The 25688-nt window shown below is 34.7% G+C and overlaps 1 protein-coding gene across 1 annotated transcript in view; it reads right to left on the bottom strand.

Moving 5' to 3' along the window:
* Cfap47 (cilia and flagella associated protein 47) overlaps positions 1 to 25688 on the bottom strand; it is a 236379-nt gene that overhangs the window by 161494 nt on the left and 49197 nt on the right. The window contains exons 19-25 of the mRNA XM_036173897.1: positions 24651 to 24728; positions 21040 to 21184; positions 17426 to 17520; positions 8969 to 9110; positions 6183 to 6277; positions 4219 to 4378; positions 3286 to 3481 (exon numbers count right to left, since the gene is read on the bottom strand). Coding sequence (XP_036029790.1) covers positions 3286 to 3481; positions 4219 to 4378; positions 6183 to 6277; positions 8969 to 9110; positions 17426 to 17520; positions 21040 to 21184; positions 24651 to 24728 — 911 coding nt within the window. The remainder of the gene's footprint in view (positions 1 to 3285; positions 3482 to 4218; positions 4379 to 6182; positions 6278 to 8968; positions 9111 to 17425; positions 17521 to 21039; positions 21185 to 24650; positions 24729 to 25688) is intronic.

Here is a 25688-nt window from a genome sequence, read left to right on the forward strand (position 1 = left end):
TGACATAATTTGAATTCAAGTAGTTTTTATACTGCTATCATTACATTAATTTAAGTGTTGAAAGGTTAAGAGATTAATTCTTATATTAAGACAGTTTCCTAATAGGAATACTTTGTAGTAAAATAAATTCCAATTTACTTTATCTATAAACTAATGGAAGTTAATGTCTGCTTATAAAATGTAATCTTGACAAAACGGTAAATTGCATGGGTATGTTAATTCTTCAAGTACTAAGGTCTTCCCAAACTGAACAGCATTTAGTGCAAGCCCTATGGTATCATCCATGATAACTTCCTCATCAAACACAGAAATTAAATATGGCATTGCCTTCATCAATTTGGATATTTCACCAACAGTGTTAGTATATCATTTTTGGTAGGATACTCCATGTATACAGTCTTCCTAGACTTAAAAAAATGCAATGTCTTGTTTCTGATATTCCAAATACCACTGTCTTACCAGCTGAAGTTCATTTATAACCATAATACTCATGTCCAAATAACTAGTCATTTATGCCTTCACCTGTCACAAGAAGCTTGTATAATTCCCACATTTTGCTACTGAAAAACATTACTATGAATAATGTTAAGCATAGCTTACAATACACAAGTAAGATTGTATTTCTAGGATATAGTATTGAGATAGTCAAGACCCACCCTGAGGACAAAAGTGAAGATGTACTACTAGAGCATTACCATATATACTCTGCTACACATTGAAAGCTATGATGAATATTTTCCTCCATCCTCCATTTTCTCACTCTCCAAACCATTGCTGGACTCAAACAACAGTTATGGGGGAGCGGGGGGAGATGGCTCAGCAGTTAAAAGCAACAGCTGCTCTTTTTTTTTTTTTCAGAGCTGACAACCAAACCCAGGGCCTACCAGGGCCTACCACTGAGCTAAATCCCGGCAACAGCTGCTCTTGAAGAAGACCAGAGCTAACTTCTCAAAACTCATATCAGGTGGCTTATACATCTGCAATGCCTGCTCCAGGACATCTTACACACCATTCTGGCTTCTGAAGGCACCTGCACACATATGTACATGCGAGTGCGTATGTCTGTGTGTGTGTGTCTGTGTGTGTGTGTGTATAACACATATGTGTTTTATATACACACATATATGTTTTATAAATGTGTGTGCTTGTGCATATGTGCAAGTGTGTGTTATATTACTGACAAGGAACACACACAAAACATCAATTTAAAGATACAAAGAAAGATTTACTAGACCTTTCTAGTAATCAAAAATAATCTGGTTCATTTTAGGATCACTTCAACAAAGTTAAACATATTATTCTCCAAAACAACTAAAACAAAACTATTTGAAGTAAAGCTTAAAAATCCACCATTATAGTACCTATTTTAATAACTCGATTGACACACAGAGATGAAAATAGGATATAGAACTCCCATTTACTTTGGGTGTGTGCTTTAAATGATACAAATATTGAAAGCATTGAGTGCACATGCCTATAACTTACCTGCTTCACTCATGGTGCAGTTACTAGTGGAAACCTATACATATTATCATATAATGTATAGAACAAGGTTGACAGATCACTGCACATTATAGCCAATGCAAGGGGTACTATGGATAAAAATAATGGCTGGGCGTGTAGTGATTTTTTTTTCAAGAGATTTCTCTATGCACTCTATACTGACCTCCAACTAAATATCCTCCTTTATCAGCTTCCTGTGTTCCGGGATTATATCCCTGTACCTCAGCATTTATATTTCTCTGAATTTTATCAAAGATTTATTTGTCATGATCACAACCAAAATCAAGATGAGATGTAATATTAATCGCAAATATAATAAACTTTAAGAAATAAAAATACAGATTGTGAGCTGAATCCCCAGGGGAGTCTTTGCCCTGGAGGAGATGGGAATGGAGAGGAGGGATTGGGGGAAAGGTGGGGGCGGGAGGGGGGAGGACAGGGGAACCCATGGCTGATATGTAAAATTAAAACACAAATATAATAATAAAAAAGAAATAAAAATATTCACAAGATATAAAAATAATCAAATAACTATGAGTTACAATCACTTTTATGTAGTGGGTAGCCATTCCAGCCTTGGCCTGGAAGTTCCAACCCCCATTGATGCTTCGGTAATGGTCATGCCTACAAGGCGGGACTGAGGAAGGATGCTGAAGACCCAGGATCGAGAGGAGAGGCCTCACTTGTTTCCAGGACCTTGGACGCTGGAGGTAGACCGAGCAGAGTTCTCCAGAGAACACCACCGGACTGCGCCACACCTTTCCCAGACCCTGCTCCCTATCCCTTCATTTGTAAGTTCCTCCACAAAATAAACCTCCCTTTTAACTACTTATAAGCTATTTAAATTCTAAATCATATTTGCAATTAAAATACATGGAACTTACAGTGAATTAAAAGGAAAATTTTGTCTATCCCTTCCACACAGTAAACTCTCGTTACATACCTGAAGTATTTTGGGTTCCAGAAAAAGGCATTTAAAAAACACATTTAATGAGCTTTATTAATCTAACATGTATAAAACACTATATCTTACAATGAAAGAATATACATTTCTTTCTCCTTCACCCTTGGAGTATACATAAAAATTAGCAGTACATTGCTCTCTGCTTGCAGTCCAAGTCTCAAAGCATTTCTGAGCTTGTATCCTATAGATTGTGTTCTCTAGTAATAAACAGGCTTGGAGGTAATAGGAAAAATTGATAGCTAATATATTTTGGAGCACATAGTATACATATGAGCACAGGTCGTGTACTTGAAGATAAATACTGAGACCTAATGTGGTCCCCAAACACTAACTATTGTCTTAGCTTTATAATTACATGGAAATTAATTCTGACAACAACCTACATAGCTGGAGGAGAATTAAGAAACACAAGAATTTGATTCTATAGCTAATATATATTTTTCTGGTGTTCAGATACTGAACAAAAGATTCAGCTAAACCAATCTGGACTATTGATCCATATAAACTCAAAGACAATAAATTAATGTCTGAAATATCAAATGAATGTTTTAAGTCACAAAATTTGTGTTAATTTCTTTAACACTGAATTTTAAATTTATTTCCTAATACACAAAGACAGAATTTTTTAAAATATCAAGAGAATCAATCACTACTATGGCTATTTTGTATTTTTTAAAATGTCAATGTATAATGAAATGCTTTAATTGCTCTTCCAAACTATAGCAAGAAGTAAGGCATGGGATGTAATTTTCACATAACACAGATACAAATAAAATCGCACATAAAGAAGATGTAGAAAATCCATATTAAGAATTTACCTAAAATAGTTCTGTGGCAAAATCCTGATATCCACCCCAGCTGTGATCTCCAAAGGAACAGGAGTAAAACATATAAATGGTGGATCAAAAAGTATCTTTGGTGATTGTATCTCTCCAATCAGACTTAATATTCTATAGTCAAATAAATTATCATTTAAACGTATAGCAACATCAGCTAGGTAGGTTACGGGCTCCCCTATAGAAAAAAAGTGCTATAGATTAGTTTACATTCAAAATGTATATAATGTAACATTACTATTAAAATGTACTATGATATAATAGCTAAGTGGGGCCGAGTAGTTAACCCAGGAACAATGAAACTTGATTAAGAATTAAAGACTAAATTAAGTACTATTGTTTAAAAAAATACAAAAAACAATATGTCTTCAAGTATACCTTGTCTAGAGATGGAGTAAATATTTTTAATGTATACTACATGTGGGAAAAATAATTGTACACTTGGGAAGAAATGTTTACTACATGAGGAAATACATAGTACATAAAATAAATAATACATGAAGTAGTGCAACAGGACTTCTTTTTTTCAGTTGTTTCCAATGGTTTAATAAATAATCTTCTAATACCTTTTGGTATACAGAACATGAAGATGATATCACAAACTGAAGGATCTTAAGGGACTACTGAGAAAGGGATTTTCTCAGTGAAATGCTCCCAGCTTAGAAGATTAAGAAAGGCTGCCAGGGCAACTGGAGAGATGGCTCAGCAGTTAGGACCCAGGTTCTATTCCCAGCCCCTACATGGCATCTCACAATCATCTGAACCTCTAGTTGCTGAGGATCCACCACCTGTTTATGGCATCAGTAGGCCCCAGGCATACACAAGGAATATTATACACACATATATGCAGGCAAAACACTAATACTCATAAAATAAAAATTTAAAAACATTTGAAAAAAATAGAAAAATACTTACTTGGACAGAAATGTATTGAAATAGTATATGTTTCCTCTGGTTTCAGACTTCCAATCAGTGCAGTAAATTTGAATATGCCACTTTTGAAAAGTTTGACACTTTTGCCAATATCCAAAGACCACTGAACAGTTTTTTTTGAAATATTTTGTAAGACAAGATCCTGTTCACATATGTACAAAAGAAGAAATTTTAAAATTTAGTAAATGCATTATAAAATTTAGTTGTTAGAAACAAGATCTGAGTATTTGATTATGGTGAGATTAAAATGCCAAATAGGCAACCTAAAAGGGCTCTTAAATAATTCCATTGATAATTTACAGCAAAAATACTAAGAAAATTTATGCTAGTTCATACTGACACACTAAAACAGAGAGAATACTCTTTCTTATAGAAAAAAAAATCTAAACTACACATGTGAATGTGTTCTTTAAATTCCCTAATCCTTTGAAGATGATCACATCACTGCCAAAGTACAGACCAAGAAACTGGAGAATAGTCATAACCCAGCAGTTCCAATGTGTCATGTGATGCTACATATGCTCCTCAGGAAAGAAATGTGACTGTCCTCTAAATGCTGAGGAAGGCAATGCTGGGAACTTTCCCTAAAGTTCCAGAAAGGATTATGGCTCTTGCTAATACCTTAATTATAACCAAGAAATAATTAGTGATTCAGACTCTTTGTCCACTGGTCACAGATATCAAAACAACTGAATGAAAGTTCAATAATGTAAAATAATCTCTCATTTTAGAAAGGCATTTTCAAATCTACAATACATTTCATGTCACTAAAGTTATTTTCTCAGTTTCACATGAGATTTGTATACACATGGGGTTTATTAAAAGAAATTTTACTGTATTTTTATACTCTTCATCTAAAATATCCACATTAATTTCAGCAGAGGTATTTTATTAATCCATATTTCTTAATTTCATACATTCTATTTTTATCAATGCAATGTTAAATATTTTCCTTATTACTTTATCACCGGTGATAAAGACATTCAACAAAACTGATTGTAGAATAATAATAATAATACACTAGACAAAAAAGGGCAAGGGAATACACCTTCCAAAGAGATATATATCATTTTCTTTCTTATACATTTCTTTTTTTCTTCTAGATATAGTTCTAATTGGGAGATGCAGTGATGCACAGTAAGAAAAATATAGTAGACTGATGTATAAGTTACTTTATTATATAACAGCATTTTTTTACTATTTAAGACTGCTTCTTGTCACATTTTCATATATATATGTATGTATATGGAATATAGACAATAATTCAAATTATATATCTATGTAGGTAGTTAAGGTAAGTCATTATATGTATGCTTAAATTAAAAAAAAAAAAATTTCTGAGTACCAATGAGGAGGCTCAGTCGGTAAAGCAGTCGGTAAAGTCACTTGCAGCTCAAGCCTATTGACCTAATTCAATCCCCAGAATTCAATAAGGGAAAAGAGAACCAATTATACAAAGTTATCCTCTGATCCCACACACATGCCATGACATGCATGCCCACATAGACAAATCATAAACAGATAGATGCAGAAATAAAATTTAAGAAGTTATTTTTAGGAGAGCAAAGAAGATGGTTCAAAGGGTAAAGTGTTGTATAGCAAGCAAGGTAATATGACTTTCAATGACCAGAACCTAACAAATGGCCAGATGTCATCATGCTTATCTATAATCCTGTGCTCCTACAGTGAGATAGGAAGTACAACATGAAAATCCCTGAAAGACCATGGGCCAACTTGCTAAGCATAAGCAGCTATAAACTTACACATTCAAGCACATGGTACTAACACATATCATACACACACAAAAAAAGTATTTCTGAAAATTATACTAATAGGCAATAGAACACTCTTTCAAATAATCAATTCTGTAACTAAAAATTTACAAACTGAAAAATAAAAGTTACAAAATAATTATAAATTATGAAGTGTTTTTATTATCTATATACCTGAATTCTTGTGATCTCCTTACTATGCTGAAGCTCATATAATGGGATTTTGAAGACAAATTCAGTACTGGATAATTTCAATGGTGCTCGCAATACTTTAAAAGATAAGTAAAGATATTGATAAATATTAATAAACAAAATATGGACAATATTTAGTAGTATATTTTTCCAAAGTGAAATAACAAAAAACACAATGTTTCTGTTTTATACTCCTAGTCAAAAAGTAAAATTCCATTTCAAACAATTCTAAGATATGTTGGTTTCTATAGTTACAAATTTTCATTTTATAAATGTATTGGCAATGAATTACATGAAAAACAAGATAATAAACATGAAATGGTAAAAATCATAAAATAAACTCAATAAAGAAATACCAGAAGATGGAAAGATCTTCCATGCTCATAAAAATGGCAATCTTACCAAAAGCAATCTACAGATTCAATGCAATCCCAATCAAAATTCCAACACAATTCTTTACAAACCTTGAAAGAACAATACACATCTTCATATGGAAAAACAATCTCCCCCAGAATAACTAAAATAACCTTGCACAATAAAGGAACATCCAGAGGTATCACTGTCCCTGACTTCAAGCTCTACTATAGAGCTATAGTAATAAAAACAGCATGGTATTGACATAAAAACAGACAGGTGGAATCAAATTAAAGACCCTGACTTAAATCCACACACCTATGGACAACTGATTTTTGATGAAGGCAAAATTTTACAATGGAAAAAAATGAAAGTATATTCAACAAATGGTACTGGCATAATTGAATGTTGAAAAATATAGAATTCACACAGATCCATATCTATAACCATGCACAAAACTGAAGTCCAAGTGGATCAGAGACCTCAATATATATCCACTGAACCTGATAGAAGAAAAAGGGGGAAAGAGCCTCCAATGCATTGGTACAGGAGACAACTTCCTAAATAAAATACCAGTAGCACAAACACTGAGATCAACAATTAATAAATGGAACCTCCTGAAATTGAGAAGCTTCTGTAAGGCAAAGGACATGGTAAGTAAGACAAAATGGCAGCCTACAGAATGGGAAAATATCTTCACCAACCCTACATCTGACACAGGACTGATATCCTAAATATATAAAGAACTCAAGAAATTAGACACCAAAAAGACAAATAATCCAATTAAAAACAGGGTGCAGATCTAAACAGAATTCTCAACAGAAGAATCTATAATGGCTGAGAGACACTTAAAGAATTGTTCAAAATCCTTAGCCATCAAGATTCTGAGAATCCACCATACACCAGTCAGAATGTCTACAATCAAAAACACTATGCTTATGCTGGTGGGGATGTGGAGCAAAGGGAACACTCCTCCACTCTTGGGGAAGTACAAACTTGTACAGCCACTTTGGAAATCAATATGGCAGTTTCTCAGAAAATTGGGAATCAGTCTAAGTCAAGACCCAGCCATACCATTCTTGGGCATATACCCAAAGCATGCTCAATCATTCAACAAGGACACTTGCTCAACTATGTTCATGAAAGTATTATTTGTAATATCCAGACCTGAAAAAAAACCTTAGATGACCCTCAAATAAAGAACGGATATAGAAAATGTGGTACATGTGCACAACAGACTATTGCTCAGATGTTAAAAACAATGACATCAGGAAATTTGAAGGCAAATGGAAGGAACTAGAAAAAAATCATCCTGAGTGAGGTAACTAAGACCGAGAAAGACAAACATGTTATGTACTCACTCATAAATTGATGCTAGCTGCAAAGTAAAGGCTAAGCATGCTACAATCCATAGCCCCAGAGAGGCTAGGTAACAAGGAAGGCTCAAATGGGGTCAGGGATGCATGGATTTCCCTAGGGAGGGGAAACAGAAGAGATCTCCTGGGTAAACTGGGGGCTGGCAGGGATGGGAACATGAAGGATTAGGTTGGGGGGGGATGAGTAGAGGGGAGAAAGTAGTTAAAGAGACATCTTGATGGGAAGGGCATTTTGAGGTCAGGTAGAAACCTGGTACTAGGGATACTCCCAGGAATCTACAAGGATGATCCCAGCTAAGACTCCTAGCAATAGTGGATAGGTAGACTGAACTGGTCATCGCCTGTAATCAGATTGGTAACTACCCCAACTGTCATCAGAGAGCCTTCATCCAGTGACTAATGGAAATAGAAACAGACATTCAAAGCCAAGCATTTGGCTCAGGGAATCCTGTTGAAGAGACGGAGGAAGGATTGTACTAGCCAGGGTGGGTGAAGATCATCACAAGGAAACCCACAGAAACAATTAACCTGGGCTCATTGGAGCTCACAGACTCTAGACTGACGGCTAGGAAGCCTATATGGGATGGTCCTAGGCCCTCTACATGTATGTGACAGTTGTGCAGCCTGGTCTACTTGCAGGACTCCTAGTGGTGGAAACAGGGCCTATCCCTAATGCTTTGGCTGGCTTCCAGGAACCAAATCCTCATACTGGGTTGCCTTACCCAGCCTTAAAAAAGGGGAAGACTTAAATCCTACATCAACTTGATATGCCATGCTTTGTTGATACCCATGAGAGGCCTGGAGTGTGCGAAAAGGGGCAGGAGGTTGAGGAATGGGAGGAGAGGGGGAGGGGAAACTGTGGTGGGGATATAAAATAAATGACTAAGTTTAATTAATAAAAAAAAGGTGAGTAGTGATTTTATTTTCTAATACTCCATATTTTGAAAACTAAAAATGATACTCTGATTTTTCTTTACTTTTAGATGTTAAGTGTAAGTCTTTGACCTATACACGTCAACTGACTTTCATATTACATACCAGTAGCTTGAACAAAACACGGTGGAATAAGTGGTGATACTCTTGGCATCAAAATCTTTTTCTTTGATGAATATTCACAGTACAGTGCTGAAGCCTTAAAGGAATTAATATGGACAGGAAAGCTAAAGTCATATGTTGCTACCTGTTAAAATAAAACACAAAAAATACTTACAACTTTGAGGATTTTGACACTGTTAACTCATCAAAATTACCTTCTTTAAACTAAAATTATTTTATAGCATTGAAACTACATTTATTTAATAAAGTAAAGGCTATATTATTCACTATGTCAAAAATAAGTCTCGGGCTGGAGAGATGGCTAAGTGGTTAAGAGCACCGACTGTTCTTCCAGAGTTCCTGAGTTCAATTCCCAGCACCTACATGGTGGCTTACAACCACTTGTAATGAGATCTGGTGCCCTCTTCTGACCTGCAGGGACACATGCAGGCAGAATACTGTATACATAATAAATAAATAAAACTTAAAAAAAAAGTATCTAAAACAATCAGGTAAATTGCTTTTAAAATGCTTATTTATTAAAAATCAACCAGCCAGGTGGTGGCGCATGCCTTTAATCCCAGCACTCAGGAGGCAGAAGCAGGCAGATCTCTGTGAGTTTGAGGCCAGCCTGGTCTATAGAGCGAGTACCAGGACAGGCTCCAAAGCTACATAGAAACTTTGTCTCAAAATAAAACCATAAAAATGAACCAAATATCCAACTATAAAACCTAAAATATTTGGAAAAATACAGAAAAGTCTTTGTGATCCTTGCATAGGCAAGGATTTCATAAATACTATGCCAAATATATCATTCCTAAAAGAGAAAATTATTAATTTGCATCATAAAAAAATTTAAAACATTTATTCTGCTACAAATAATTTTAGGAATATAAAATGAGCCAAAACACATTTCTCATCAAGATTCTAACTATTATCAAAAAATATACAAATAACATTCGAAGATCAATTATGAAATGGTCAAGGAAATGAAAATATAGATGGGAATGTAGGAAAGACATTCCAGAGAAGGTACACAGTGACACATTAGCACAAGCAAATATGTGTTACATCAAACATCAAGGAAATGCATATTGAAATCACAGGATGTGGCCCAGTGAGATAGGTCAGGGCATAATGATGCTTGCTGGTAAGCCTGATGATCTGAGTTCAATCCCCAGGACCCACATGGTGCAAGTAGAGAACTGACTCCTGCAACTTCTTCTCTGATCTTCACCCACAAAACCCACTACAAATACATTTAAATTTTAAAAAGTGGAAAAATTACAGGAGGTACCATTTCTCACCTACACAACGGCTTAAACAAAATTAACAATAATCAATGGTACTAAAGATGTTTTCACACACAATACACAGATACACAAACTACTGTCCAATGTTCCCATAAGTTTCTAGAATTGAACAGTAGAAAGAAATCAAGAAAAAAATGCTTATTTTAAACTTGGAGATGTAAAAAAAAAAAAAAAGCCCCCAAGATCATGACAACAAAGATGGTATCACTGTAAATTCTTTCTCTTGCTATGGAATCTTATGTAAACCATCTGTTTTCATAACAAAATTGAGAAGCATAAAAAACAGAAGAATGTCTTATTTTAATGGCCATTTAAAAACACTTATTTCCATGATAATCTATTTCTGCAATAGTATCTGAAAATAGATATCAAGGAGTAAACTGACTAAATATATAAAATATAATTTGTTTTCATATTTCACATGAAGAAAAAAATACAACAAAATGTGTTTCATCTTATTTCTTTGGGAACTTCTTATCTAGACTTCAGAGACCAGTTACATTTTTTTTCTTCTCTTTCTCTGCTTCTGATTGAACTGCTGTTTCCCATTTGCAAATTAAAATAAATCAACATTCTATACCATATGCCCAAACATGACTGACAGTCAACCCTTTGTAATCAGGAGACATTATGAAGACATAATTTATAGTCTTCCCATTCCTAAATGTGAACAGTAAAATGAGAGGATGCATATTCAAATCCCACATACAAATAATTTGTATATAATTTGCACAACACAGTCATATACATTTGATACTTTTCTTTTCTGTAAGAGGTGTTTTAACTGCATATATGTATGTACACCATATGTGTGCCTAGTGCCCACAGAGATCAGCAGGAGGCATAGGACTCCCTGGAACTAGAATGATGAATAGTTGTGAGCAAGTATACAGGTGCTCCAAATTGAACCTTGGTTTTCTGCAAGAGCAAGGGAGGTCTTACTAACTGTCTTAGAGTTAGAAGAGTCACCACAACCATAGCAACTCCAGTAAAGCAAAGCATTTTATAGGTACTGGCAAACAGTTTCAGAGGTTTAGTCCTCCTCTACTGTCATGGTGGGAAACATGGCAGCCTGCAGGCGTGATAGTGCTGAACAGGTAGCTGAGAGTTCTACATCTGGATCAACAGGCAGCAGAAAGAAAGAGTGACACTGGGTGGGTCATATAAGCCCATCTCCACAGTGACACACTTCCTCCAACAACGCCACTCCTACTCCAACAAGACCACACTTCCTAACAGTGTCACACACTATGAGCCATCATAGGGGACCATTTTCTTTCAAGCCATCATAATCACTCAGCTATATCTACAGTCCTCAATTTTTTTTATATTTATTACATAATATATAGATATGTGTAGGTTTATGCATGCAACAGTGCTTATGTGGAAGTCACAGGACAAAGTGAGAGACTTGTTTTCTTTGAGAATTCTTTGAGAAAATCAACAAGGTAGACAAACCTTTATCAAAAATAATTAAAATGCAGAATATAAAAATTAACAAAATCAGAAGAAACAAGGGGATTATTACAACAGACACCAAGTAAAAAAAGAGACATAAGAAAGACATATTTAAAAATTTATACTTCACCAAATTGGGAAATTTTTAAAAAACTGGATAAATTTCTCCATAGCTACCACTTCCCAAAGTTAAATCAAGAACAGTAAGCAATTTAAACATTCCTATAAACCCTAGAGAAATACAAGCAGTCTATCAAAGTCTTCCATCCAAAAAGAAAAAGAAAAAAGCCCAGACCCAGATGGCTTTAGCACAGAATTCTACCACGTGTTCAAAGAATTAATGCCACTTCTCAAATTATTCCACAAAATAGAAACAGAACATTGCCCAATTCATTTTATGAAGCCACAGTTTCTATATACTCAAACAATATTGTGGCACAACATAGACAACTGCAGATCCATTTCACTTATGAACATAAATGTGTAAAAAAAAAATAACTCAATAAAATACTTGCAAACCAAATCCCAGAATGCATCAAAAAGATTATCCACCACAATCAAGTAGGCATCATCCCAGAGATGCAGGGATGGTTAAATATATGAAAATAAATAAATATAATCCATCACATAGACAAACTGAAAGAAAAATGATCATATCATTAAATTCAGAAAAGGCTTTTGACAACATCCTATACCCCTTCATGATTAAAGTCCAGAAGAAATTAGGTACATAAGGATCATACTTAAATAGAATAAAGGCAATTTACCACAAGCTATAGCCAACATCAAATCAAATGGAAAGAAATTCAAAGCAATTCCACTAAAATCAAGAACAAGACAAGGCTATCTACTCTCTCCGTATAGATTCAATATAGTACTTTAAGTTTTTGATAGAGCAGTAAGACAACTGAAGGAGATAAAGGAGATATATATTGAAAAGCAAGAAGTCAAAGTATTATTTGCAGATGATGTGATCATACACATAAGTGACCCTAAAAATTCTACCAGGGAACTTTTACATCTAATATGTAAAAGTGGCTAGACACAAAATTAACTTTAAAAAAAAATCAGTATCTCTCCTATACATAAAAAACAAATAGACTGAGAGAGAAATCAGGGACATAACACCTTCCCCAATAGCCCCAGGTAATATAAAATATCTTGAGGTAATTCTAACCAAGCAATTGAAATTTTAAGTCCATGAAGAAAGAAACTGAAACTATCAGAAGATGGAAAAATCTCTCATGCTTATGCATCAGTAGGATTATCATATTAAGAATACCATCCTACCAAAAGCAATCTACAGATTTAATGTAATCCCCATCAAAATACAAACTCAGTTCTTTACAGACCTTGAAAGCACAATTTTCAACTATATATGAAAAACAAACAAACAAAAAACTGCAGAGCCTTGCGGTGGTGGCACATGCCTTTAATCTCAGCACTCAGGAGGCAGAGCCAGGCAAATCTCTATGATAGGCCAGCCTAGTCTACACAGTGAGATCCAGGACAGGCACCAAAGCTACACAGAGAAACCCTGTCTCAGAAAGAAAAAAAAAAAAAAAAAACCTCCAGGACAGCTAAAACACAATACTGAACACTGAACAGTAAAAGAAAAAAAAATTACTGGATGTCCCACCATTCCCAATTTCAAGTTGTACTACAGAGCTATAGTCATAAAACAACATGGTTTTGACCTTAAAACAGACATGTTGATAAATGCAGTCAAACTGAAGGACTGGACATAAATCCACACATATATGAACACCTGAGGTTCTATAAAGAAGCCAGAAATACACACTGGGGAAAAAAGGGGGGCACTGTCAACAAATGGTACTGGTCAAACTGGTTTACAGCTTGTAGAAGAAAGCAAATAGATTCATATTTATTACCCTGCCCAAAACAAAAGTCCAAATGGATCAAAGACCTCAACATAAAAACATACATTGAACTTAACAGAAGAGAATGTGAGGAATAGCCTTGAATGCATTGGCACAGGAGAAGACTTATTTAACAGAGCACTAAGATTAACAATTAATAAAAGGGACCTTATGAAACTGAAAAGCTGATGTAAAGCAAAGGATACTCTCATTTGGACAAAGCAGCAGCCTACAGAATGGGAAATGATTTTTATCAACTCTACATCTGATAGAGAGTATCAATATCCAAAATATATAAAGAGCTCAAGAAACTAGATATATAAAATCCAAATAATCCAATTAAAAATGGAATATAGATCTAGACAGAGAGAATTCTCAATAAAGGAATCTCAATTGGCTAAGAAAGACTTAAATGTCCAACATCCTTAGTCAGCAAGAAAATGCAGATACTTTGAGATTCTATCTCACACCTGTCAGAATGGATAAGATACACCAGCTCTTACTGGCAAGGGTAAACAAGGGGTACACTCTTCCATTGCTGCTGGAAGTGAAAACTTCTATAGCCACTATGGAAATCAATATGGCTGTTTCTCCATATTGAACTCCGGGTTCAATGAATCATCCCTCTTTTTAAAATTGTTTGTACTTCTTTATTTTGTGTGTATGAATGTTTATCCTGAATGTATGCATGTGTATCACCTGTATGTTGGGTATCAATGGAAGCCAGAAGAGTCCTAGTACCTGAATTAGAGATATTTGTGAGCCACCATGTGGGTGCTGAGAATTGAACTGGTTTCTTCAGCAAGAGCACCAGGTGCTCTCTAGTCCCCTTGAGTAATCACTCTTAACTAACATTAGGATGTTTGAAAAGCCATAAAGAAACTTTATTTTATAAGTTTACTTAAAAAATATAGGTGTATGTATGTATGTATACATGTATATATATATATGCAGAAATGTATGTGTATATACAAATGAAAATATCATACACATCATACACATACACACAGAGGGGGAGAGAGAGGGAGAGAGAGAGAGAGAGAGAGAGAGAGAGAGAGAGAGAGAGAGAGAGAGAGAGAGAGAGAGAGAGAGAAAAACCAGAGATTGAGAAAGTTTAAATGCAGTTATGCCAGGTGGGGCTACAATGCCTCTCCTAAGAACCACACACTAACAGAAACTTTAATACTTGGTAAGGGGGAAACTCAAGTTAATGGTCAGGGGCTGTCCAAGACACTCCCAAAATAACATAAGTGATTGCAATTACCCTTAGTTCCCTCCTAGAACTTGAAGGTAATACTCTATTGCTGAAGACACCACACGCTTGACATAGGACCTGAAAGAATAGAGCTGGAACTGACCTGGAAGTCTCCTCCCTGAGGACTAGCTCTTATAGTAGTGAAAGATGCTATGAAAGTTGCTAAGAGAGAAAAGCAATCAACAGTCCTACCCAGAGGTAAAAAGTCTACTAACCACAACAATGACTAGACCAATTTGATATCCCCAATGATACAACAATGGCACTATTAATGAACAACTGACTAATTGGAGGGAATTCCTGCCTGGTATTGTAAACCTACACAAGTACCCATGGACAGAGAAGTCATAGAACCTAGAAGTAAACCTACAAGTGTCATTTTCCTAAGCCACTATAATATCTAACTGTATTTTAAATAATTATCCTTATACTCACAGATGAGTACAACTTTCACCCCTCATCAAAGAATCTTCTTTTTGCAGCAAACAGGCAACTAAAATGAGTCACAACTCATTTTAAAAAGTCACAACTCATAAAAAAAAATCCAGAGAATAACTGACCACAGGATGCCCACTCTCAGAATTAGTACATCTACAATGCTACCACAATACCTAAGGCTCAACAAATATTGTATATGAGGGGTGGAAAGATTTTAAGTATCAGAGAACTAGTATGGCTGCTGAATAGTGTCTTCTAGACATGAGGCAAACTGCTTCCATGCTATCAAAACAATATGGTTGCCTAACCAAGACCCACATTATGACAACACTAGCAGACATGTCAAGGTGGATGGGGGTATTATTATTGCTTTCACTTAGTAAATCATTTTCTGTACTTACTGGTACAAATAATTTAACTACACTGTTTTTTCTTTGTTTTATTTTTTTCTTTTTTTATTATATTTGTGTTATAATTTTATACATCAGCCATGGGTTCCCCTGTCCTCCCCCCTCCCGCCCCCACCTCCATCTTTCCCCCATCTCCTCCCCTCCATTCCAATCTACTCCAGGGCCAAGACTCCCCTGGGGATTCATTTAAACATGGTGGATTCAGTACAGGCAGGTTCAGTCCCCTCCTTCCGGGCTGAGCAAAGTGTCCCTGTGTAAACCCAAGGTTCCAAACAGCCAGCTCATGCACTAAGGACAGGTCCTGGTCCCACACCCTGGATGCCTCCCAAGCAGTTCAAGCTGTTCAATTGTCTCACTTATTCAGAGGGCCTGATCCAGCTGGGGGCTCCACAGCCTTTGGTTCATAATTCATGTGCTTCCATTCGTTTGGCTATTTGTCCCTGTGCTTTTGCTTTACTTCTGATGTATAAATCTTATACTAACTGTCAAAAAGAAGCTCTCAGAGGCTAGAGAGATGGCTCAGCAGTTAAGAGGACACTGACTGTTCTTCCAGAGGACCCAGGTTTAATTCCCAGCACCTACATGGCAGTCTGTAACTCCAAGATCTGACACCCTCACACAGACATACATGCAGGCAAACACCAATGCAAATAAAAATAAATAAATTATTTTTAAAAAGAAGCTCTCTTCTTATCATTTCATAAATTTGAAACAAAAGCATACCACAGGTTACTTCTTAAACTTAGCCAGTGATATCCATTCCTTATAGGCACACTCCAATAAAGGTTCTTTCTTTTATATTATTTGTTCCAGTTTAAAAATATCACTGGTTATCATAGGAACAATATTAACTGAGCATCACAGAAACAACATCTTTTAATTATTCACAACATTTTGGGAGACTTCAGATAACAATTCCAAGAGTCAACTTCAAAAATAATTATAAAACACAAGGTAGCTTGAATATAAGTTGTTTTCTCATTGACTTAATCCTATCATTCCTTGACAGCATATCATACTTCAAATTTGATAGTAAGTACAGCAAAGATAGTATAATCATAGTTCCCCATGAATTAGACATATCTAATGTGGGAGCACACAAAGATTCCAACTTGTGGTTTGACTCAAGGTAAGAGTCAGAGTTTATGTTGCTCTCCAAGGCTACATAATAGGGTGCAAAGGCATGGTTACCAAGTGTCTTATACTTCAAGGCCCAATCACAAGATGCTTTGTCGTGAAGCATGGTTACCAGGTGTTTTGAAAGGTCTCTACTTGGTTGTACATTGTGCTTTGATTTTGAAATGGGGAGGTCTTAGGCATTTCCCCCTGCTAGTGTACAAAAAGCCATTAGAAATAAAGTCAAAGAGAGTGGGTATTGACCCAGGGCCCTCCGGAAGATATCTTGTATCTCTGTCTTTTTCTTCATCTATATTTCTATCTAGCATTTCTCAATTCCTCACTCTTCTTTTCAAGGAATGCTTTGATAGATCAGGGCTGAACTCCAACACTGAATACTGACAATCTAGTAATTATATTACTGAATTAAAAGTTATAGCTATGCATATAGAATATGCATAGAATGCACTCCTTAGAATAAGACCTACTCAAAACAGAACTTAGGTGATATCTGATAGATTCTTAAATAGCTAATCTGTAATCCCACTACTTACTCTTCCATAATATGAGTAAGAGAAAACTGAACTTACTTCTACAGGAGAAAATGCTATACCACATTCCACAGATGTACTTTCTTCTACCTCTATGGCATACATATAAGGAACTTCTGTATTTTTGAACTCTCCTATAAAAGAAGAAAAATGATATACAAAACATATATGTATATATAGAGAATATTATTTAATGTGAACCCTGAAGATATCGTTATAATACTCATAGCAATCAAAATGCAACTACTGAAATACCTAGGGGTAAAGGTGCATAAAATTACCAGGTGAACAATGATTCTTAATACCAAGTTTATAACACCAAATCTCATATCAAAATACGCAACATAGAATCAGGAAGTAAATAATAAAAAAGTCCATTATAAAATTTTTCCAAGGTTGAATAAATATAGTAATATTCTGATGAAGGTGGAAAGAAATGAAGAGCAAGGTCAAGCAACTGACTTGGTCATAGCTGTCAGAATAACTAAGAAATGACCTATGTGATGAAGGGGAAGCAAAGATGACCCAGGCCTTATTTGGTCACCAGAAAATTCACAAATTTACAAAGAATACCAATTACTTCAACTGTCCATCATTTATTTTGGAGGAGACACTAGAAATTTCCTTTCAGAAACACACTAATGTGATGCATTAGTACTAACTATGTCCACCCTACTATTGTAGGGTTTGAAAGAATATTAGTCATTAAAAACAACATCATAAAAACAAGGCAAACAATTTCACAAAAGAAAAATTTTTGTCAAAATGGGATTATTTCAAGAATAAAGATATTATGTAATCATACAGTTGTCCCACATACATTAACTGCTGAAAGTTCAAATGGAAGTGGCAGTGGAACCACTCTTCTTTACATGAAACAATCTGTAAAATCTACTCCCCACATTGCAGTTACATTATTAATCCCACAAATAATCATTTTAATTGACTTTATCTGGAAATCAAATTTAGTAATGGATCCCATCCTTCTTCTCACTCAAATTCACTTACCCATGGTAGGATAGGCAAACCATGGAACAAATGAATCCATTGACTATATACTAATCCTAAAACATACAATATGTATGTCAACATTACCTTTCCCATATCTCACTCTATCACATAATATTTAAAGGATTTTGTTGGAAATCAATAAGATGTCAAAGATAGACATTTATCTGTTAAAATATTTATAAGAAGATACATTTTCAGAATGGATTAAGAAAATGTTTTACTGTTACTAGCTATTAAAATCAACTTATGTGCTTTGTTTACTTTGTGTAGCCTGTTTCTCTGAAACACTGTTACTGGTAAAAGGAAACCAAGAGACCTTTTTAAGTGGAGAAATTTGATCATATCTTTGAATATAATACTCTGTGGAATAGGAATAAGAAGGGGCTGGAAGCAGAAATTCATATGAAAAGATAATTGAGTGTCCTTGAAGAGAGGCTTGAACTAGAGGTAAGTCAACTATGAGAAGAAAAGCACTTTGCAGGGCAGCTTTCAAAAAACTGCCAAGAAGAGTCGATTCATGGAACAAGAGTGTATGGGTAACCAGAATAAAGTGTCAAAAGGCTAAAAATTGCTTCAACATATACATTTTAAAAAAATAAACACAGATTTCATGTAGATTCACAAAAGTCTAGTCTAAACTTGCCATGGACAACTAAACTAAGTAAGATACTCAAACACAGAGTGCCTACTTAATCATAATCTGACTACAGCATTCCATTAACTATGAACTGAACTCTCAGCTACCTGAATTTTAGGGTCAAATATCAGAAATGGTTGGAAATTCCCTCCTCCTCAATTCATGCATCTACTTTATTATCGGGTCAGATAATTCCTCACTTCTCTGTATTTGTACTCTTTTCCTTCCTTTGGCCTGTTCCCCTGCCTGCGTCCAGAGCTATCATCACTTGTCACTCTTGTGGCCACTGCATCTACCTCCCTATCTTTCTCCCAGCACCTTCTCCATTAAACTGCAGAAGAAAAGTGCAAGCCTAATTATGCCAGTGCCTGCATAAAAATGTGTAATCCTGCAGCTTAACCTCTAAAAGTCCAGAAAGTCATTAATCCTGACACTTGAGAGGCAGAGACAGATGGATTTCTGCTGGTGTGAGGCCAGCCTCGTCTACAGAGGAAGTTCTAAGCCAGCCAGGCTACACAGTGATACCCTGTCTCAAAAAATAAAAAAATAAAAAATCCACAAAGGTACCTTCACAACCTTGGTCTCACACTCCAGCTACTAATCACACTAACTCCTTACAAGGACTTTACTCACATTCTTTCACATACACCTTTGTTTATATTCTTTCAATTCCTTAAGATGTGTAATAAGTATCAGTGTTCTGATAACTGAGTCTAGGCTAGCTTTTCCCCAATGTTTATTCCTTTAACAGCATGTGAAAAGCTGTCTTGCATTATTAGTCACGTTATATGGTAAAATCCTGATTTTCAATTTACCTACTGCTCTAGGGAGTCACCGTTTGTCACCTAGACCTAATACTCATATTTCTTGGCATTACTCTATCTTGACTTCTCTAAAACAATAAGTCAAGCTTCCTTGCTATTTCTCCTGATTAAGTCCCACCACAGAAAGCATCAGGAAAATAGTCCAAAATAGGAGGTGAGAAAAGTTAAATGTTTGTCCTTCTACTCCCTCACAAGCCTTGGATGCAGTTCTAGCAACGTCTCCACTCCTTTATTACTATAGTACTTATTAGTTGCCTCACTGTCCATAACATCATCTTCTGCTAGATCACCAATGTACTTTTTCCTCTTGTTCCTTCAGGAGTAGAGATAATAGCAGCTTCCACCCACTTTTTCCTTAATACTGCCCTAGACTCCATACACAATTCATTTTCTAAGTCTATTTAGTCAAACCCTCTGAATGAGTCACCTGTTTGTCACTGAGATTCTGACAGATAATCTTACTGTTCACTTCTAAAGATCATAGAAAATGTCTTAGTTATCTTATAGACTTAGTCTACTATTTAGGCTAAAAATTTGATTTGTCAAATATTTACTGCTGAGGAATTAACTGAGTCCAATGGAAAAAACACGTTTTCTGAAAGGGTTCAAATAACAGATACTCTATACTTTGTGAGACACGATTTCTAAACCAGCTCTTCAATTCTGCCATTTTAACATGAAAGCAGCAAAAAGCAACAGGCAAATTAATCTATATTCTAATAAAACTTGGTTTATAAGATAAAGTTAAAACCAGATTTGGCCCATGAGGCTTAGTTGCTAAGTAAAAAGGAAACAATACACTCATACAAGTATACATTTCATTTATGCCAGAATAAACATAAAGACTCATGATAAATGAGTACACACAGAGGGAAGACTGCAAACAATTTTGAGAATGTAAAATTAACAATTATATTTTCAGTTACATCATAATTATATATCTTACTTGTTACATGAACCTAATTAGTAATACAGATATATATATATATATATATATATATATATATACACACATATATAATGTTATCAAAGTGTTCTAATATTATAATAGATATATTTAAAGAAGTAAAATAATAACAAATTATGGGAAATAACTGCCATTGTCATGTTTTTAATAATTAAACCTTAGACAATTTAAAACTACTTTGCTTTATAATACTACTACAATATGAATCATATACCTGCATTTCCCCTAAAATCCATTGCAAAAAGTGGAAAATCTTTTAGATTGAACTCCACTTTGGCCCGTGTCACACCTCTGTTTTTTATAACAAATGGGATAACTTCTGTAGTGCCAACATAAGTGCCACTGAAATTAAATACATTCTAAAAATCAAAAAAGAAATAAAAATTAGAAAGTAGAACATTGCTTTACAAATATATACAGTCATATTTATATTTTGATATTTGTCAAGGTGATTAACTGCCAAACATATCTCTATAAAGATAAAACTTCCCCATATCTCTTTACTAGATTGTATCTGTATAATGGTAAGTAGTCAACTTGTAATTTAGTTTCTAGATTTTTAAATTCTCCCTTCAATTATTAAGTCACAAACTCCCTGTCTTATATTTGCCCTTACCCTACCATCAACAGGACAAGGTTATGAGAAATGCTTTAGTCCGAGTCCTTTAGTGCCTCATATTCTAGCCTCATCTAAACTCCTTTCTCATCCTAACATTTAATATTTCAGTAAGCTCTATGATTTTGCATTTCAAACTAACATGAGATAGATATTTCAACCCTGTGCCTCTTAATCATGGTGTCTCTACTGCCAAGAAGCCCCTTCTCTAAAATGTAGTTACCTGATAGAGTTATGCATCCACAAAAAGCTCATATAAACCATAATTAATTATACTGTGGTAAGGCTGACTTATCACTCATGCTTATTTTCTTGGTGACATCATGTTATCTGTTCACATATGTGACTCTCATAATGAAAACAGGATTCATTTTCATATACATACACATGTGTTTATGTCCTTGTGTGTGTCCATGTTTATATGTGCACTGGATGCTTACTGAGTGCATGTAAACTCTTGCTCATACACCAAATATGTGACTCTATCACAACTTTCTGTAAGGCACATCATTATAGAGTTACTATAAGATCAACTCCATAGCAAATGAAGCACGCAGAACATTAGAAGGCCATAGTAGCAACAGTATTGTAATATTGAGTAAAATTGTTTATTATCAACCTATTATATACAAAAAAATTGGAAAATTCAATAAATGTTTGATGTTTTCCGAATATATAAACATTACTTATTCCTTGATTATATGCTCATTTAGTTAAAATTCATAATTGTTGTTAAGATACAAACTTAGTGTTATAACTATTACTACAGAGATTCTAAATGCATTTTTAAAATGACATATTACTGTTGTTATCATTATTAATTAGATGTGATTTTGATATAGAGTCCAGGTTGTTATCTAATTTGTGATCCTTCATCAACAGCCTAATAAATATTACTATTACAGGCAAGCTATTCCAAAACTGGTGAGTAAATTATTTTTTAAAAAAAGCTATAAATGTAAATTTCAAAATAATAAGGGCTTACTAATAAATGCAGATCAATATAAAGTCACATAAATTATTCTTTTTAATAGTAATGTATAAAGTGTGCTCCAAAATGGATCTGGCATGAGTAAATAGAGTAATAAAAGTCTCAGTGTTCAATATTTTCCCTTAGAGTATACTATCCTAAAGGGAAAGACATTTTAGCTTTTACACTACTTGGTTTTCCTTTTTCCATTTAATTGCAATGTAATTGTTTTTCACACACAACACATCTTGACTATGGTTTCCCTTCCCTCTACTCCTATGAGTTCCACTACATCTCCCCTCCCATCTGGATTCACCCCACTTCTGTTTCCCATTAGATAACAAAGACAATTCTATAGGATTATAATAAAATATAATTAAACTATAGTAAGACAAAAACTAATACATTAAAATTGGACAAAACAAACAAAGAGAAATAAAAGAGCCTAAGAATAGGCACATGAAACAGAGATCTACTCGTTCACACACTAAAGAATCCCATAAAAATCACTAAACTGGATGCCCTGATAGATATGCAAAGAACCTGGTTGTAGATCCATGCAGGCCCTCATTGTGCATGCTACCTCAGTATCTGTGAGTTCATGTGTTGATCATGTTGATTTACAGGGCCTTGTTTTCTTGGTGTCCTCCATCTCCTCTAGCTCTTACCTTCTTCATCTTCAAAAATCACTACAGTCTTAAATAAGCTAGCAGAATGTCTGCTGGTCTGTAGCTCTATGCTTCTATCACTGAAAAACAGGAATCAGAAACTAAAGCCTTGTCTCTAGACTTTTTGTTGTGCAATTAAAGCACAGACTGGCACTGAGGTTCTAAGGCATCCAGTTGAGCTTTTTAATCACATTTTATAATTTAGCACGACAATGGCACCAGATAATGGGAAAACAATTGGAAGAAAAAAAGTAGCAAGCAATCTCAAAATAAAAGGATATTTTATACAGTGAAAAAGCTCACAGAGTATAAGAGGTTGATAATATCTTATAAGTGTCAGACTGGAAGAACATGAAGGCCTGATTTGAACATCTAATGAAAGTTTCTTTGGGTAAATGGACCAGAACTTATCCTTCAAAGTGCTGTAAAAAGGTGTGTGTGCGTGTGTGTGTCTGTCTGTCTGTATGTGCTTCTATGTGCACACGTGTGTGTCAGTGTGTATGCACATTATCAATTGTAGAACAAGTACTATTTATGTATAGATAATTTGAAAAACAGATGTGAGTATAGTTCAGAAAATTAAAATCTATACTACAGTGAGGTATCTATACTCATTAGATGAGCATTTTACATCTTATAATACAACTTGTGAAGCACTGAAATATGGAGCAACAGAAATACAAGTAATATGATATTTTAGAAATTATCTTATGGGGGCTAGAGAGATAGCTCGGCAGTTAAGAATTCTGGCTGCTCTGCTATAGGTCCTGAGTCCAATTCCCGGGGACTAAATGGTGGCTCACAACCATCTATAGTAGGATCTAATGCCCTCTTCTGCATAAAGGCATGCATGTAGATAGAGGACTCATACATAAAATAATAAATACATGTATAAAAAATAAGCAAGGGGAAGAAAAACTAAAAAAAAAAAAAGAGAAAGAAATAATCTTGTCAAGAAAAACATGGAAAAATACTACATCTCAGGAAGCCTTTGGACCTTAGAATATGACCTGCCACATTGACAGTGCTTGTAATAACAAAAGCCAGAAATAACTAGATGGAAGAACAATGGAATGAAGATGCTAATTTGGTATGTTCAAATAAGTAACCCTTATGCAGCAGTGGTGAAAAACACAGTACAGTTTCATACAACCTAAACCAATATTGGAAACACAATATTCAGTTAAAATAACTCCTCAAAGATTACAAACACTTCTTCAAATGTGTCATAAAACTCAAAACTAGACATATTTAACCGATAGTTAAAACAGTTATTTATATATAAGTACTTTCATTATAGGCATCTCTTATAAAGATCATCTCTTATAAAGGATGAGAACATATGAAACCATTCTAATAATAGTGATAGTTTTCTCACACCTAAGTTCAGTGTTTTACTCATAAAAATTTAATATTCTGCTTCATCAGTTACATTTATATTACATATATTAGCTAAAATATGTGAAATTACTACACAAGAAAATATTTGTAAACATTAATGGACTGACTAGGGACACATAACAACCATCACCAGACATAAATTAGGCAAACAAGCAAGGGAGCATACTCACAGGTGTGATTTCAACATCAGCAATTTCCACAGATCCACCAATCCTAAGATCTATAACATTTGCATGGTGAATAGCAACCTTATTTAAGAGAAATAGGAAATTTTGTAGAAATTATGTTAAAATATAATTTTATATATATATATGAAAAATTCCAGCCCCCCCTTATATACCACTTTATAATGTTAATAAGAACAAATATATAGTGTGTGTATATACATATGTATTTACATTTAAAATTTATTATGGCAGTTATTAGCACTTTTCTTCTTTGGCAGAATTGATACTGCTTGGAAAAGTGAATGTCCAACCATTACAAATTAGATGGCTTATGAATTTGACTGGAGAGTAATGTGTATTTGACTAGAGTGACTATAATTCTCTGAAACACATTTTTCCATATTTAATTACAACAGATTACTCAAAATAACCAAAGTACAGTTGAATGATATATACTCTGTTCCACAGAAATATGCTAATAGGGCTGGCCAATGATGGCGCACACCTTTAATGCCAGCACTTGGGAGGCAGAGGCAGGTGGATCTCTGTGAGTTCAAGGCCAGCCTGGTCTACAGAATGAGTTCCAGGACAGACTCCAAAGCTGCACAGAGAAACCCTGTCTCAAAAAACCAAAAAAAAAAAAAAAAAAAGAAAAAAGAAATATGTTAATAGACAAAATAACTATGAAAACAAGTCAAAATTGTTGTACAAAACTAATATAAAAACTATATTATCTTTTTAAATACTTGGTATACTATGACATAACTCTCTCAAGAAACTTCATTTCAAAGTGCAGAAAACTAACAGTTAGAAAGGCCAATGTTTTTTCTTTGAGGGTCCATAAATTGGAATGCCAGCACAATTAAACCTGAACCATATCCTGCCTGAATACTGACTGAATCTTCACCAAGAAAATTAAGATAGTAAACAAGAATCAAATAATTTCAAAGAATATGAAAGTCTAAAGGTACCATGCAGTGGGAGAGGAAAGGGGCTCTATCTAGGAAGAGGGAAAATAGGACAAAGGTGCTATGAAGGAGA

This window comes from Onychomys torridus, chromosome X (assembly GCF_903995425.1).
Source record: "Onychomys torridus chromosome X, mOncTor1.1, whole genome shotgun sequence".
Classification (NCBI taxonomy): domain Eukaryota; kingdom Metazoa; phylum Chordata; class Mammalia; order Rodentia; family Cricetidae; genus Onychomys; species Onychomys torridus.